Source organism: Schistocerca americana, chromosome 7 (genome assembly GCF_021461395.2).
Source record: "Schistocerca americana isolate TAMUIC-IGC-003095 chromosome 7, iqSchAmer2.1, whole genome shotgun sequence".
Classification (NCBI taxonomy): Eukaryota; Metazoa; Arthropoda; class Insecta; order Orthoptera; family Acrididae; genus Schistocerca; species Schistocerca americana.
The window spans coordinates 252,418,341-252,436,003 of record NC_060125.1 but is presented as its reverse complement, the minus strand read 5'-3'; the positions used below and the strand labels follow the sequence as shown (position 1 = coordinate 252,436,003).

General features: G+C 41.6%; 1 protein-coding gene across 1 annotated transcript in view; it reads right to left on the bottom strand.

The window, feature by feature from the left end:
* Window positions 1–8,794, bottom strand: part of LOC124622655 (multidrug resistance protein homolog 49-like) — a 385,512-nt gene extending 376,718 nt beyond the window's left edge. Inside the window, exon 1 of the mRNA XM_047148447.1 lies at window positions 8,686–8,794. Coding sequence (XP_047004403.1) covers window positions 8,686–8,784 — 99 coding nt within the window. The 5' untranslated portion in view covers window positions 8,785–8,794. The remainder of the gene's footprint in view (window positions 1–8,685) is intronic.
* Window positions 8,795–17,663: the final 8,869 nt, after the last annotated feature.

Sequence of the window (17,663 nt, the reverse complement as noted above, 5' to 3'; positions counted from 1 at the left end):
GAATTGCTGTAAAATATAGTGAAAAACGTTCACCAAGAAAAATCGATTAACACGAAATAATACCGCGCTCCTCTCAAAATACTACATAATTTTATATTTTTTTACTTTAACACGAAACAGAAATTGCTTAAAACGAAAAGACTTCGATTCTCAGACAAACATATACGCTACCTTTCTGCAGTCGCAACAATGGCCGATTTTTTTCAAGATCACAAAACACACATTAGTTGCTGTTGCGGTATTACCATTTGTCTTTGTGTGCTGCTATTGCGAAATGATTCCGACCAGTTTTCCAATTCGGTAGCTGGTGCGTCAAAGACGATTAACTGTATGTCGGAATCAGTGAATCTTATGTCACACCCCTTTCATGTTTTTTGATTTTCAGTACAGTAAATTCACGCGTAACGGCAGAGAAACCGAGACGGAAAAAAAAAACATTTTTTCGTTTAAATGAAGATGAATCTGTCAAGGCAGTTGATGAAAAACGAAATTTTGTAAAGAATTTGGCATTGCCAACTATACGCTATCGACGGTAATTAACACCCTGCTTGCGAGAAACTCTGTATAGCGTTGCCTACCAGTCGGGACTCTCAGGCCCATGTTGTTCAAATTGATATAAGTTGACACTATTTTGACTACTTATGATGTGAACGACATTTGAGGATCAAATACTACGAAAATAATTTTATTTATATAAAGTTTACATTTTTAAAAACACAATTTTTATACTTTTACTGATGGCTTTTATTCTTATTGCGAATTGGCGCAGTGTCTAGAGACAACAGCAGAATATTCCGAGCATACAGTTTCGGTGCACTTACTGTATAACACACAATTTGACTTTTTCTATCTTTCTTCGCAACACAACTTGCACATCTTCTCAGGTGCTATTAATGAATCCATTGACTTCTTTACGCCTGCTAGTTACTTTCCCAAATTGATGATGAAAGTTCGACGTCTTTTTTTTTTTTTTTTTTTTTTTTTTTTTTTTTTTTTTTTTTTTTTTTTTTTTAGGCAGCATCAGCGAAATTATGTATGCATTCATTACACTTACATCGGTCATGTTGAAGAAAACTGCCAATGGCCAGCGCCTTGCATTTCTCTTCACACTGTAGCATCGCTTCTTCTGGTCCATGGTGTCAACGCCGCCCTTTGTAGCACTGTACGTCATTATAACTTCAGGCTTTAATACTTGTGATGATGACGCCGTTGGTTGGTCATGAAGAGAGTTGAAGACGGTAACAACTTCTTTCTTTTTAGGAACATAAGAGACTATCATCACAACTGGTTGGGAACCAAATAGCATAGAGTTTAGGGCCCTATTTCAAGTTCTTTAGGTGTAATAAAATTGGCAGGCAGTTCAGCTTTGATTTTCGGATAGTACCGAGTAGATAAAGCAAATAATGAGCTGAATTAAGAGGTGTAAGCAAATTAACATTGATGATATCACGTCCAGACTTTTCAACTTCATCACCAGAATTTTCACAACATTCTCTCCAACTCGCAAAGCTTTTGTTTCTCCCTCCTTCCCCAAATTCACTTTCATCTTCCAGCAGTAGCTTGTTTTTCTATCACAAATTGCCAGAATATTCTTCCGTATCTACCAAGCGCTGATGGCATGTATTGTCGAAATGGGCAGCGACTTCGAAATGTGACCAACTGTTCACTGCCATGAACCATCCTGGAATGTAGGCATCCCTCAAGATGGTTACACACATCTCAAAAACTTCTCTAATTGGTTCCAGTTTGTCACTTGACCTAAGTTCACGTCGGGCTGCTGCACTGTCAAAGCGCAACAACCTCAGAATAGCATGGAAGCGGCACCCTCAGAATAGCATGGAAGCGGTTGCGAGACATAATTTCATTGAACAGTGGTCGGCCATTCTCAGAATCCTAAAGCTGACTGATATCTTCATTTCTGACTCCACTCAGCATGAGAATACCAATAAACTTTTTTACTTCATGCGTATCTATATCCACACAGTCCTCGTAAACGATTCGACCTTACTTTTTGCTCCACATACACATTTTTTCGATGAGGGTACACATATGAACAACATAAAACAAAAAAAATGTTCAAATGGCTCTGAGCACTATCGGACTTAACATCTGAGGTCATCAGTGCCCTAGAACTTAGAACTACTTAAACCTAACTAGCCTAAGGACATCACACATATCCATGCCCGAGGCAGGATTCGAATCTGCGACAATAGCAGTCGCGCGGTTCCGGACTGAAACGCCTAGAACCGCTCGGCCACCGCGGCTGGCCAACATAAAACAATATTCTTCATTATCACAGTTCCTTATCTAATAATTTGTAGGTTCCTGGTCTTCTTTCAATAAATCCTTTTTGCCCCACCTATCTGAAATTCCAGCTTGAGCAGCTGTAGCTCATATTTCATTACGAGAAAACAAAAAGTGGCACTCAACAAAATTTGCACTCAGTTGTTCTTCACCATCTCCGTAAAGGAATCCGTTTTGTTCTGAGTTTTGAGCGACGTCTACTTCATCATCATCACTGGGAGATTTATATTCACTAGGTGGGTTTTCAGAATCAGAAGACTGTTCAAACAACTCCCTTATCTCATCTGCTAGTCCTCTTCTCCGTAATACTTTCAGTTTATAGAACAGAGAGCCGGCCGAAGTGGCCGTGCGGTTAAAGGCGGTGCAGTCTGGAACCGCAAGACCGCTACGGTCGCAGGTTCGAATCCTGCCTCGGGGATGGATGTTTGTGATGTCCTTAGGTTAGTTAGGTTTAACTAGTTCTAAGTTCTAGGGGACTAATGACCTCAGCCGTTGAGTCCCATAGTGCTCAGAGCCATTTGAACCATTTTTTTGAACAGAGAGCTGTTGTGAAATAATGCACCAATATAAACATGCGCTTATCACAAGGAGGACTGTTGAACACTGAAAGAATAACAATGCGTGTCAACAAAGGCAAATGACGTAACAGACGCTGGGCAGACAGACATCTGGTTCCTGAAAAATTGCTTATAACCGCACGGGCTTGCGAGGTCCGTACGGTAGGAAACGTACACCAACACTTTAACACAACGTCATAGGTAAATTTTCTTAATTTTTTCCAAAATTACATCTAACTTGACAAATTAGGAAAAGTTATAAAATTTCATTAAAATAAAATGTATAGTTACTAATAGTGGAAATATTAAACATCACGCACGAGTCTGTGACGCCCGATGGCAGATAAAGTGTTAAAAACAGAGATTAGATTGGGGCAACGTCCGAACGCAGTATGTACGAGCCAGAGAGAGAATGTGCCAAGACGACTAAACACGAAGATGAAGGAAATCCTTGTTTGGTGCAAACAAGCTGGCTCTTAGAATGGTGCCGTAGCGCGACCTGTTTTGGTCAAATGATATGACGAACTTGTAACAACTCCAGAGACCTGCGACGTTTGACCAGAATCTATAGCTATCTCTGTATTGTATAAATTAAAATCCCTCACAGTGATTTTTCTGCCTGTATTTTAAGGAATGTTTAAGGAAATAGCGTAAGGAATTTTATATAGTTTCCACTAAAAGGTAGACTCATACACTCGGAAGGTTTGTGTTTATTTGTGTTTATGATTTATTAGCGCTTCGCCGGACAAGTCGTCCACCCGTATTTCCTGAGTACTACCCGTTCAAAGGCGAGCCTGGTTGTGCTAGGCTTCTTGGCACCCTAGGTGAAGCTGCTCTCTACGAATCTACAAGAGTGTACCTAAGTCGTTTAATTTGGCGAAGCCACATCAACCGCTCGTGACATTAGAGCTGGCATACCACAGGGATCGATACTGCGTCCACTACTCCACTTCCTGTTTAAGTCAGACCCGCCTACGGCATCGCGAATTACAAGAGCTATCGTTGCGGACAACACTACTCTGCTAACCTGAAGTGAATAGCCATAAGCGCTGTACCATCTGTGATATTTCTGGCTTTGGTGCCGTAAGAATCCTCCCCATGATGCACTCCATACTTTGGCTGAGATTACAGCAGATGAGCCATGACATGAGAGATGGGGCTAGAGGAAGACAACAGATGGTGCAATGAGTACCCGTTCCTTGAGATACTGCGCCAGCTTAGTAACAGGATAATCTGATTGGCTGCTTACACAGGAGCCAGAGCTCCAAAATTTTTAGACTCATTTATTGATGTTCGACAAATCGTAATCCTTGTTGGTGGCTTCATACCGTTCTTCGTTCTAAACATCTGTTGATCAGCTGTAGCACACTTGTTGTCGAACTCCATCACACAGAATTATCGCTCCGCAACTGAACTCGCCATGTTTGCGACTAGCGCTGACTATCGGCAAATTACGAAACTACGCTGTGGCGGTATACATGAAAAAAAAAACTTTCAGGGTTTCTCTTCAAAACGACATATGTATGATATCTGTACAATATTTGGTTCTTGTGCAATAAATAGTTGAAAATGTTCCCGGACTTTACGTACACCCTGTATTTCTGAAATTATCAAACATATACAATGAATTTCGGTTTTTGATGAACGGGGAACTCAAAAAGATTTTTTCATACCTTTTCATAGGTGTTTAATATGCCCCCCTTGAGACGCATGGCATATGTCAATGCATCATTCAAATCGTCACCGGACTACACCGAGCATGTCTTGAGTTAAAGCATAACAGTTGCTGTTATGCGATGTCTCAGTTAATTCATTGTTGTTGTAACGGAGGCACATAAACAGAGGCTCTTATAAACCGCCACAAGAAACAATCACATACTCTCAGGTCCGGTTACCTCGGACGCCAGTAATGTAAGGCTGAATTATTTGGTCCAGTGCAACCGATCCATCGTCCAGTTATAGTTTGATTTAAAATTTCCCGCATTTCCAGATGCCAGTGTGGCGGTTCCCCATCCCATTGGTAAATGAAGTCGTTCGAATCAATCTCTAAGTGTGGGAAAAGAAAGTTCTCAAGCGTATCGGGATATATGCTTCCTGTAACAGTGTTCTCGGCAAAGAAAAATGGACCATACACCTTTTCCCGTGAAACTGCACAAAACGCACTAAATTTTGAAGAGTCCCTCTCATGTTGTTCAACTTTATGTGGTTCTTCCGTACCCCATATTCTCACATAATGACAAATTACCTTTCCATTTAAATGGAATGTTGCCTCGTCACTAAACACTAAGCGTGGGAGGAAACTGTCACCCTCCATCTTGCCAAGAACGTAATTACAGGACTCCACACGTTATTCTTTGTCACCTTCACGAAGAGCTTGCAGTAACTGAATTTCGTACGGTTTCATGTGTACACGTCGACGCAACACACGCCAGACTGACACTGGGGTCATGTTGAGCTGTCGAGCTGCACGGCGAACGGATTTCTGCGCAGTCCTTGTGAAACTGTGGCGAATGCGTTCGGCATCTGTGTCAGGCACTCGGGGATGCCCGGCGATTTGCCTTTACACAGACAACCTGTTTCTCGGAATTGTTCATTCCATCGTGTAATGTTATGTGCTGTTGGAGGATCCACACCACACCTAGTACGAAATCACTCTGAACAATTATTACTGACCCGCACTGCGCAAAACATAGAATACAAAACGCATTTTGTTGTCCCGACACCATTTTTACTAGAATTGAAGCGGGCACACACTGCTGCTACCTAGCGGGAACCATGTAAAACTCGAAAGTTTGCTCTTTCCAACAGTGTGTTGTTCACGCACCTGTCTCAAATAACATAATAGTTCTGATTTTTTTAAAATCGGATGATTCTTTTTGATACACCCTGTATTTTAAGACTCCTGTGTGTATTCGCTTAGATAGAAAGATACCTGCATGATCTGTAGCGTGCGAAACCCCACTCTGGGTGAAAGATTTTGTCACTCAGTGTGGATATGCCTAGCACTAGCAATTGTATGGCTCTGGGCACTGTGGGACTTAACATCTGAGGTCATCAGTCCCCTAGAACTTAGAACTACTTAAACCTAACTAACCTAAGGACATCACACACATCCATGTCCGAGGCAGGATTCGAACCTGCGACCGTTGCGGTCGCGCGGTTCCAAACTGACGCGCCTAGAACCGCTTCGGCTACACTGGCCGGCTAGCAATTGCAAGGTGCTCGATATACATACAGGATGTTACACTAAATCTGTTTGCCTCTGTAAGTTACGAAGTAATAGGCGACAGAAATGTTTATTGCGGCACGTTACCATAAGAAACGTTGCACTGTCTGCAGAGCTATGAACATAGTTTATTGTGTTATTATCCAAAGAGTTACAGCAAAAAGATACAATTTTTTTAAATGGAACAATAGTTGTTTCTATCATGCGCTGGAATCAGTAACACCAGCTTTGTATATGTCAATTGAAATTACATTCCTATCACTTTTAGTTTGGGAGATACAACCCTTCAAAGTTTCAGGGGCAGATACCACACACGTTGCGCATAACGCAATGCGCCTTCTAAATGTGGTGTGGCCGAGTTGTAACGTCGCCGATGTCACGGAGTGAGAAGCTTCCTCGATGCGCTGTTACACTGCCGACTGTCGCCGCACACGGTCGTATACCCGACAGTTCGAGCCACACAACAAACGGGGCTCAAAAAAAAAAAAAAAAAAAAAAAAAAAAAAAAAGAAAGGTTCAAATGGCTCTGAGCACTATGGAACTTAACTTCTAAGGTCATCAGTCCCCTAGAACTTAGAACTACTTAAACCTAACAAACCTAAGGACATCACACACATCCTTGCCCGAGGCAGGATTCGAACCTGCGACCGTAGCGGTCGCGCGGTTCCAGACTGCAGCGAGTAGAACCGTTCGGCCACCCCGGCTGGCAAAACGGGGCTCAATATACCACAGTTACTGACATCGGATGAAGATGGCACACACGAACGAGTACATTGACATGTCGCTGACGCTCGGCGAGTGCTGACACGATGCCACTGAAGAAGCCGTGGCGTACGCCGCGAGATATCCTAGGCGAAGAGCTCCGGCAGCCATTATGTTCTTACGTGCCGAACAACGACTTCGAGAAAGAGGCAGCTTGGTAATGCGGTGCAGTAACAGACAAAGAACTGCAAGAAGTGAGGAGACGGAGGTGTTTGTTTTAGCTGCAGTACACCACGATCCTCATGTCAGCTTACGAGCCGTTGCTGCAGTCACTGGTGTCAGTCTCATATATGTGTGACGTATAGTACACGGCCACAGGTTTCACCCGTACCTCCTGTCATTGACCCAGGAACTGCATGGGAACGCTTTCCGTGCGAGAGCTACATTCTGTGAATGGGCCATGCGTAATTTCACGCTAGAGTACGTTGACATGTGTTATGTACACTTTCACAAATTATGATGTAGTGAATCGCCATAAGTGCACTACTGGGCCGCAGACAATCCTCGGTGGGTACGACCTGTCGACCGTCAACGCAGGTGGTCTATTAATGTATGGTGTGGAGTACTTGGGGATGAAATCATCGGTCCACACTACTTCCCAGGTACACTGACAAGTGAGTTATATAGCGAGTTTATAGTAAACAGTTTGGGTGGTCTCCTTGAACACGTGTGTCTACACACGAGAGTCCATATGTGGATGCAGCAGGATGGTCACCCAGCCCATTCTGCGCGTGCTGTTGTGGAAGAACTATACAACAGGTTTGCAGGAAGGCGGTTGGGGCGCCAGGGTCCTCAATTATGGCCCGCAAGATCGCCCGATTTAACACCATTAGATTTATTTTTCTGGGGATATCTAATGGATCGTGTTTATGTCACTGAGCCCACATCCCCTGATGATCTAAAATGGCGCATCGATGACGCATGTTGCGCCGTGACACCGGCGATGTTACATCTAGGAATGTAATTTATATTGATGTATACACAGCTGGTTTTATTGATTCCAGCGCATGATAGAAACAGCTATTGTTCCATTTAAGAAATTGTATCTTTTTGCTGTAACTCTTTGGATAATAACACAATAAACTATATTCATAGCTCCGCAGACAGTGTAGCGTTTCTTATGGTGACCTACCGCAATAAATATTTCCGTCGCCTATTACTTCGTAACTTACGGAGGCAAACACATTTAGTGAAAAACCCTATAGGGTGAGTCAAGAGGAAAGATACGTGTTTTGACGGGTGATAGCATTACTGATTCTGACCAAAAAACCTGATGTGGACATATGCCCTATTCCAAATGGTTTCCGAGATAAAACACTTTTAACGTACATTTTTATTTATTTTCTGTATTATCCATTGTCATTGTTTACAATGTACCACAGTAATATAGAGGAAGCCGAGACGAACTTTGTGATACAGGACGCTTGTGGTGTATGAAGTCGGAAAACTACCTCAAACTGGCCTACAAAAAGTACTAAAGCTACAACCCCCGCGCGAGATATTCAATATTCCCGCGATCTCTCCGCGCAAACAGTTGGTCCTAGACAAAAAATAAATAGCACTTTTTTGTAGCAAATTTAATTTAACTTGTGTACTGAGACACGTTTTCGTTGAAGTGTGCGGTTTCCGAGCTATTAAAGAAAAACGTACAAAAGTGATATTAAACGTGTTCTATCTCGGAAACCATTCGCAATAGGGCATATGTCCATATGAAGTTTTTTGTTCAGAATCACTAATGCTGTCGCGTCTCAAAGCATGTACCTTTCCCCCTGACTCACCCTATATAACACGATAGTGTTCTGTAATTCGGTAATTATAACAATTTACAAATTTTACCTGATTTGTACTGTAAGATTTATGTCCTTTGCAAGCTTCCTTGTGGTGCTGCGCTTCTTGCGAACTTCGCGTAACTGTCTCTGCACTTTCAATACGCATGCGACGCACTTGTGGAAACCAGTTGTCTATCTCGGAAAAAGAAGATGAGCCCACTGGCAAATCCTGTTTTCCCTGCAGCCCTGAAGGGTCGCCACGGCCAGCTGTTGCGCCTCGTTTCCCGGGCCCACTAATGCGTGAAGCACGCATCCTGACCTGACGCGTTCGCGGCGGCACAACAGATACGCCGATATGATTGGTGAGCACGCCAGTCGCGGCCCCCCCCCCCCCCGAATCCCCCACCCTTCTGTCGGGCCGACTACAGTGTATTTGAACGTGTTATCTTTAACGCTGTTTTTCCCAACCTGGGAGTTATTAGCCCCAGGGACGACGGAAACGGGAAGGGGAAAATGAAATTTTTTTAGGGCTTAAGATCAGTTATGGCAAAGCCATAATTTTTTCGAAAGAATCAGTAGTACTACTACTTCGTGAAACATAAATATTCATTTGGCATCCACCGTACGGTAAATGCTCCCTCTGGACAAGTACAGATCCAACAGAATAGGGGGTGGGTGGAGATGATTCATTGGAGTGATGAATTCGGCCAAGAAACATTTACTAAAAGCGTTTATATTGTTAAGTACATTGATTTCCAAGATCCTTAGATAATTTTTACAAAATAAAGTAAAATGAAAACAGTCTAATGAGGCAAGGAAGAAATTACAAGTTATGTTCAACACGGGTCTCAGCAATCTTTTCAGTTGCTCGATTGAGGGCAGCCTACACGGATACGCTTGCGAGTTGAATCGTGTAAATCATTATTCTTGAATGAGGGGTAGTCAAATGATAGCCGAACACCGCCCACAACAGTACCGTGAAGTAGTTCCGTTCAAAAGCAGTTAGGGTATGAACATATTTTACAGTATTCTGTTCTGTGTACATTAAAAGAACAGTTCGTAGACGATGATTTTATCAGGATGACAATGAACTCTGTTTTAAAGAAGCATGTATGAGTCAGTGGTTTGTAGACATTAATGTTCCTGAAATGAACTGGCTTGCCCATGTCCAGGGCGAATACAGTACCTCTAGGATGAGATAGAACGTCGATCTCGCGCCAGGCTGTAGCCTACAATATAACTACCTTCTCTGGTTTCGATTCTTGACGAAGAATGGACTGCCACTCCTCCAGTGACCTTCAGACACATCATTGAAAGTGTCTCCGGCTGAGATCATGTCGTTATATAGATGAAGACTGGACATATCACACATAAATGTCCACTGACAGGTATCTGGGTACTTTTGATGAGACACTGTATTTGCGAAGATACTCTATATGGTTGTATCTTCGGCGGCCGGCGTGGACGAGCGGTTCTAGGCGCTTCAGTCTGGAACCGCGCGACCGCTACCGTCGCAGGTTCGAATCCTTCCTCGGGCATGGATGTATGTGATGTCCTTAGGTTAGTTAGGTTTAAGTAGTTCTAAGTTTGTAAGTAGGCTGTTTAGGTTCTTATATTGGTAACGTCATCGCCACGTAGCGCTCTGTATGAAAATCACTGGCTGTGCTGTGTGTAGTCTGTGGCTGGGTGGCATTGTTGGAATTTGCTATTGTAGTGTTGGGCTGTTGGCTGTTAACACCGCGTAGCGTTGCGCAGTTGGAGGTTAGCCGCCGGCAGTGGTGGATCTGGGCAGTGAGATGGCGGAATTTTGATAGCGGATGATCTGGACAGAGACAGTAAATTTGTAAGACTGGATATCATGAACTGATATATATATATATATATATATATATATATATATATATATATATATATATACTGCTGGCCACCGTAAATGCAACACCCTGAAGGAAGCATCCGAATCAAGTGAAATTTACACCATGAATTTGCAGCGATGAGATATGCAACTGATTAGAATTTCAGCGCAGACGCACATCACGCGCGCCTGTGGCGCCACCTCATAGCGCCATTTAAGGCTTGGCGATTTCGACGAGTGTACGTTCGGCACGTGTGTTTACCTTGTGGTTGTTTCACAAGACGATCAGTTATGCCTCGTAGACAACAGCGAACATCTTTTGACCAAGTATCCGAGTTCGACAGAGGAAGGATAGTGGCTTACCGAGATTGTGGATTATCATACAGAGAAATCGCTAGTCGTGTTGGACAAAACCAAACAACTGTAATGCGGATATGTGACCGTTGGATGCAGGAGGGTACGACGGACCGACGTGGTCGATCGCATTCACCTCGGTGCACCACTTCACGTGCTGATAGGAAAATTGTGCGCATGGCAGTGACGGATCGCTCAGTGACATCCCGAACCATAGCACAGCACATTGCGTCTGTAACGCATCATATAGTGTCTGCGCGTACCATTCGACGCCGTTTACAGCAGAGTGGTCGGTCCGCAAGACGTCCATTGCTTCGTCTACCACTGACGCAGAACCACAGACGTCTCCGTCGCCAATGGTGTAATGACAGACGGATGTGGACGGCAGAATGGAATGACGTTGTCTTTACTGACGAGGCACGCTTCTGTCTGCAGCACCACGATGGTCGGATTCGAGTGTGGAGACACCGTGGAGAGAGGATGCTGGACAGCTGCATTATGCACCGCCACACTGGTCTTGCACCGGGTATTATGGTATGGAGCGGTATTGGATATTACTCTCGCACGCCTCTAGTACGCATTGCCGGTACTTTAAATAGCCGGCGCTACATATCCGAGGTGCTGGAGCCAGTTGTCCTTCCTTACCTTCAGGGCTCGGCCACAGTCATATTTCAACAGGATAATGCGCGACCACACGTGGCACGCATTGTCCAAAGGTTCTTCGTCAATAACCAGATTGAATTGCTTCCCTGGCCGGCTCGCTCTCCGGATCTTTCGCCGATAGAAAACATGTGGTCCATGGTTGCTCAGCGAGTGACCCAGATTACATCCCCAGCTGCCACACCAGATGATCTTTGGCAACGTGTGGAAGCTGCTTGGGCTGCTGTACCTCAGGAACACATCCAACGTCTCTTTGACTCAATGCCGAGACGTGTGGCAGCGGTGATCTCCAACAATGGCGGCTACTCTGGCTACTGATTCTGGCAGGAACCACATGTCACAGACATCTGTAAACGTAATCGTTTGATACTTGGTCAACATGTTATCTACAAAATAAATTTTGTTGTGCTACCTCTTGTCTTTCTTCGTGTTGCATTTACGGTGGCCAGCAGTGTATATATAATGACTTTTGAACACTATTAAGGTAAACACATTGTTTGTTCTCTATCAACATCTTTCATTTGCTAACTATGCCTATCAGTAGTTAGTGTCTTCAGTAGTTTGAATCTTTTATTTAGCTGGTAGTAGTGGCGCTCGCTGTATTCAGTAGCTTGAGTAACGAAGATTTTTGTGGGGTAAGCGATTTGTGAAAGGTATAGGTTAAGGTTAGTCAGGGCCATTCTTTTGTATGGATTATTGAAAGCCAGATTGCGTTGCGCTAAAAAATATTGTGTGTCAGTTTAAGCACAGTCATGTATAATTTTTCTATGGGGACGTTTCATATGTCGACCCTTAGCCGAGGATACCTCACTGGAATCTTCTGATTTTTTCTTGTAGTTTGTGTAATTAGTGTAGCTATTGTTTATTGCTAGCGCGTAATTATAGAGAGAATTTCCTTTGTAGTTGTAGTTTTTCATTGTTGTGCAGTAAAACAGTTGTGGCATGCATGTAGATTTGCACCAAGTATTTCGCAGCTGCGCTTGCAATTAAGGAGATATTATTTTCAATGCTATGTTAATGTGTTTTTTTTATTTTGCTCTTCAAATTGTGCTTTTCCGTGTTGTCGTGTGAAAAACCTAATACTAGGCTCCAAAGTAAACTGAGAAATGACAGGGAAGACGAAAGCAGTGTGTTATCGCCACCGTGTTATGAAATAACTAATGTTCAAACTAGTAATTTGGTAATTGTGCATAGGGAAATGGAGCGGGCTACAAATAATGGTGTAGACAGTGAAACAATTAGTGAACGGGGTGGCATTATCCATCGATCGGTCGGCAACAGTTCGCCTCAGGAATCCGAAATGACAGGACACAATCTTGCAAATACTGTAGATTCAGGTTTTGTGTCTTCACCGTTTTCTCAAATAAGTCAAGACACATTTTCTGCTCGTCAAAATATGAATGTTGCCGGTGCAAATGCACTGCCGAAAAGCATAGAGGAACAGATTCCAGACACTAATACATTATTATTGCAATTAGTGCAACAAATGAAACAAAATCAAAGACAAACACTGCAACAGTTAGACACAATGGAACAAAATCTTCAAAAGTTAGACACCACACTTGAACAAACACGTGAAGATTTAACTACTGAGTTACATAAAATCGAATCGAAATGTCAAAAAGTCTGTAATGACGTAAAAACACAAATTTGTGAGCATTTCCAACTTATTTTTTTGCGTCATGAAAATGCATTACAGAATCACGAAGCAGCCATAAAGGAACTGCAAACTATTGTTCATAAAAATCACGACACCTTGCAAGCTAAAATTGATTCAGTTGCATCTACCGATTCGGTTACGCTACTTGCACAAACTCAGGAAAACTTAAAGGACACAGTAGATACGATTTCATCACAAATGGACACTCTGAAACTTGGTTCAGAAAAACACACTGAGGAAATAAGTTCACTATCGGAGAAAGTAGCCGAACTTTCGGATCAGTTCACTAACTTATCTACAAAGGTGGGTGATGATCTGAATGTTACAAGACCTGACACAGAAGAGTATGAACAAATTAAGAAATTCAAACAAAATCAGAATCAAATTAATACGCAATACAAAAGAGAAATCCGGGAAGTACAAGATCAGTTGGCACAAGTAATACAAAAGTTACATATTTCAGAGGACATTCGCGCTCCAACACGGGAAGAAGGACTTGGAAATACGGAAAAGCCGCAAAATAATAACGCATGGAATTGCAGAAATTATTAAAGAAATTGGCAAGGTGCACCGAATTTAGCGATGGAACCACCGACACGACGTAACAATGACCGATATGCGACTCGCCGACACGATGATTTTGACTATAAGCTGTTCATTACTACACGTAAATTCAAAACATTTAAGAATTCTGGCAACGACATTCATCCACAAGCATGGCTTCATCAATTCTCTCATTGTTTTCCTCCCAACTGGTCATTAGAGCACAGATTAGAATTTATGTGTGGCTACTTAGAGAATGAACCAGTTGAAAGAATGCAATCGGTCATTCACGATTGTCACAGTGAAGGAGAATTTTATCATGCTTTCCTCTCAGCATATTGGTCTCAATCTACACAAGACCAAGTAAAACATAGCATCATAATGATGAAACATTTCGAACAATCTGAATTTTCCAGTCTTGTGAAACATTTTGAACACATGTTGCACAAGAATCAGTACCTGTCAAACCCTTACAGCCCCTCAGAACTCATCCGCATTTGCTTAATCAAATTGCCTGAACATTTACGACATATTATTTTGGCAGGACGTTGCAAAGACGACATTGAAGCTTTTCAGGCAGTCTTACAAGAATTGGAAATCGACACTGACAATCGCGGGACGCGAACACAGGAACACAACAATTACAGGTCACATCCGTCACAATTCCGCGATGAAAGAAATAATAACTGGACACGACAAGGCTATTCTTACAACGTAAATCGTGACCAAAACAGACACCATCCGAATGACAACCATTGGCAGAATAATAGTTACAGATAAAGGTCGCATTTCCGTAGTAATGAATATGACAGAGATAACCATAGAAATAGACAGTATGGGAACCAGAACAATTATTATCAAGGGAGACTGAATATCTTCAGTCGCGACGGTCCACCGCGCAGTTACGATTCAGGGAGAAGTTCTCCACCACTTAACCGACAAGAAAGAAACAACAGGAATTACCGACAAAACGACAGACTTGAATTTCATCAGAACTGGCGGGATTCAAACAGGGCAGGGCCCTCTCGGCAAGGTGAATTTTTAGAAGTTAGGTCTCCTAATCCCAATAACGACGCACGCCAACAAAGAGATAGCAGACAATGACTCGCACCGCAGGCAGCCACGTGCGCCAGCTGGCTCAGAGAAAAATAACATAGACGCTAACCCTGAGAATAATTTGAGCATTCTTTACCGATGTGCCATATACCATATGATAATTCCGTTGAAGCTGGAGCTCTGCATAGTAGGAAGAGTAAAGGATTGCACCACATTTCACATGTAAAACCGTTTATTGAAAGATAATCTGCTTTTTAACTTAGTCTTTGCCATAAAACTTTCCACTTCACGTTACTAGTATGCTTTGTCAGACTTAGAAACTGTTAACATGCAACAATGTTTGAAGTTAAATATCCAGTCTAGAACCTAGGGAACATATTTAGGCAGTAATTACGAATACATTGTCATAGTGAACAGACAACACAGTGTTGTTATTTGTATATTCTTGCTTGTTGGTTGCACGATCACGTAACGACTATAAGGCTCACATACTTAGAACATATACTGGCACTGCTAATGAGATTTTCATGCAACATGTTGGTTTACTTGAAAAGACATTCTTTATTTGAAGTACTTTCTGTGGGATTAAAGATGGCTTAGCATTTGGTTTCTTTGACAGCTACACGATTATATCACGACGCTACTAATGAGTGACACAATTTACATTGTTGCTTTTGTGCTGTATCTGTTTTATATCTGCACAGTTTTTCTTTATTACTCTGGAAAGTAAAACATGTTTTTGTAGTAACTTTTGTGGTATAGCTACAATGAGACAGCCCTTTCTGTGGCACAACAATATGTTACAGTACAGTACTTACTTCATCACGGCAATGAGCGTAACAACTACGATATCTATATGCAAAGCATTTCACTTTTGTTTATTATGAGGTAAGTACATTGACTTCAGCAGAACTTTGCTTACAGAGGACGATAACTACGACACTTCCACAGAAATATCTTACAGCAAGACGCACATTTAGCGCTACAGGACACGCATTTGAGTGATTAATTTTGTACATAAACTATTTATTTTTAAAGATTTTTGAATTACAAAGAAAGTTTTCCGTGATACATTTCATTCAATTGCTGTAATCTGTAACACCTGAGGGTATAATTAAATTAATCCTCAGGGGTACACGCCTACTTTGTGTGCTAAGCGTGTAGCGAGCGCTAGGAGCCCTAGCTAATATGGTATTTGCTTATACAACTTTACACATCGGTAACATATTTCTCTAACACAGAATTACACAGCTATCTGATTATTTAACAGAGAAACAAACATTTTTTTTTTACTACGTCAGTGACACATGTTTACGCAATTACACAGTTGGATAACTTCACACTTATGAAATTGTATTTTGTCTGTACTTTGTGAACTGTTCATATTTTTTTCAGAACCATTGTGGTACTATGAGAGCTTTGAATGATGTGTTTGGTATCGGATCACGATTTTTAAAGTACGATTGAGGTAGATGACACTATTGAAATGAGCAGAGAATTTTTTTTAGGTTTTGAAATTATTGCAGAAAGCTACGACGTTTTTTAGATTTGGCTGAGTATTTATGATGTTATTATTACGATGACGATGTGTGTTATGCTGTTGAGGTATGTTTATGATCAATAAGCTGATGCTATATGAGGATTTATTATGACGAAACATTGAAGAAATGTCGACGAATATGTATATGTGTAAGAAAGTAAGGAATAATGAGTAGTGGTTAGGGACTCTGGTTTGTGAAAAAGGATGTTGGAAACCAAGAATCGTACTTTAAGAGTTATGAAATGTGTGTAAATGCGTGAATGTATCACAATGCCGGTGAAAATTTTTTGGACACTGTTATATTTATAGGATTTCGTTTCTACAGATTTGTAACGCAAATATTTCGACCTGTGAAATTTTATTTGTATCAAACTGTCACTGTAGCGGAAACTGATGTCGTAAATATTTCGGTAAGGAAGGTAGGTCACTGTAAGCACCTAGCTGCGCGACAGTCGCCTGGAAAAAGCCATTAGTGTGTGCCTTTCAGAGGCACAGGTGGAAAAAAAAGAGGCCGTTATCCTCGTTATTGACAGTTCTTTGTAGAAAGCATCGCAAATACGACACGCCCAAACTTGAAAACATAATATTACACTGTGGAGTTCTTAATTTATGATATTTACTAAAATGCCTAATGAAATGATGAAAACATTTTACATCAGTTGTCTTTCTAGTTGTGAGATCGCTCATTTTGTTTAATATCTAGTTTCTAGCTGCACTGCAGCATTGGTTAAAAAAATTTGTATAGATGTACTAATATAGATATTTTATGCCTACAGATCCAGTAAATAATAACTTTATGATCTACTTAAAAAAACGAGGGAGCACAAAAAGACATTTCCCCTCCCAGGAATTGCATAAATAATTTTTGTCAATGACTGGTAACTTTTTAGCAGTGTAAGTTAAGGTGATGCATCACTCTAGTGTTAAGATCTGACTTAGTTAGTAGACATTTCCTATCTTTACTGTGATATTTTTTCTGCTTGAGCTTTGTCATGTTTAGGTATAAGTTATTGCATTTGCTGCTGCTGATTGCCATGCATAGTGCTACTGAATTTCATTTTGTATTACTCTGTTAAGCCAGTTTTATTACTGATTTATTTTTCTTCTTTGCGGCACATTGCCTTATATTAATTGTAATATTGCATTTACTCTGCTAATTTATATAAACTGCTGCTTGCTTTGCCAATTTGCATTTTTTCATTGCTGTTTGTGTTAATTGTTTTGTGCTGCTGCATTGCCCCATCCCTTAGTTTAATATCTGAGGTCAGTAGATTTAAGTTAGCTTAAGAGGGGGAGGACTATATAACAGAACGAGTTGTGATGAATTGGAAGAAATGCATTGAGAAGCTATAAGAAAATGGTTTGGCCAAAAAAGTA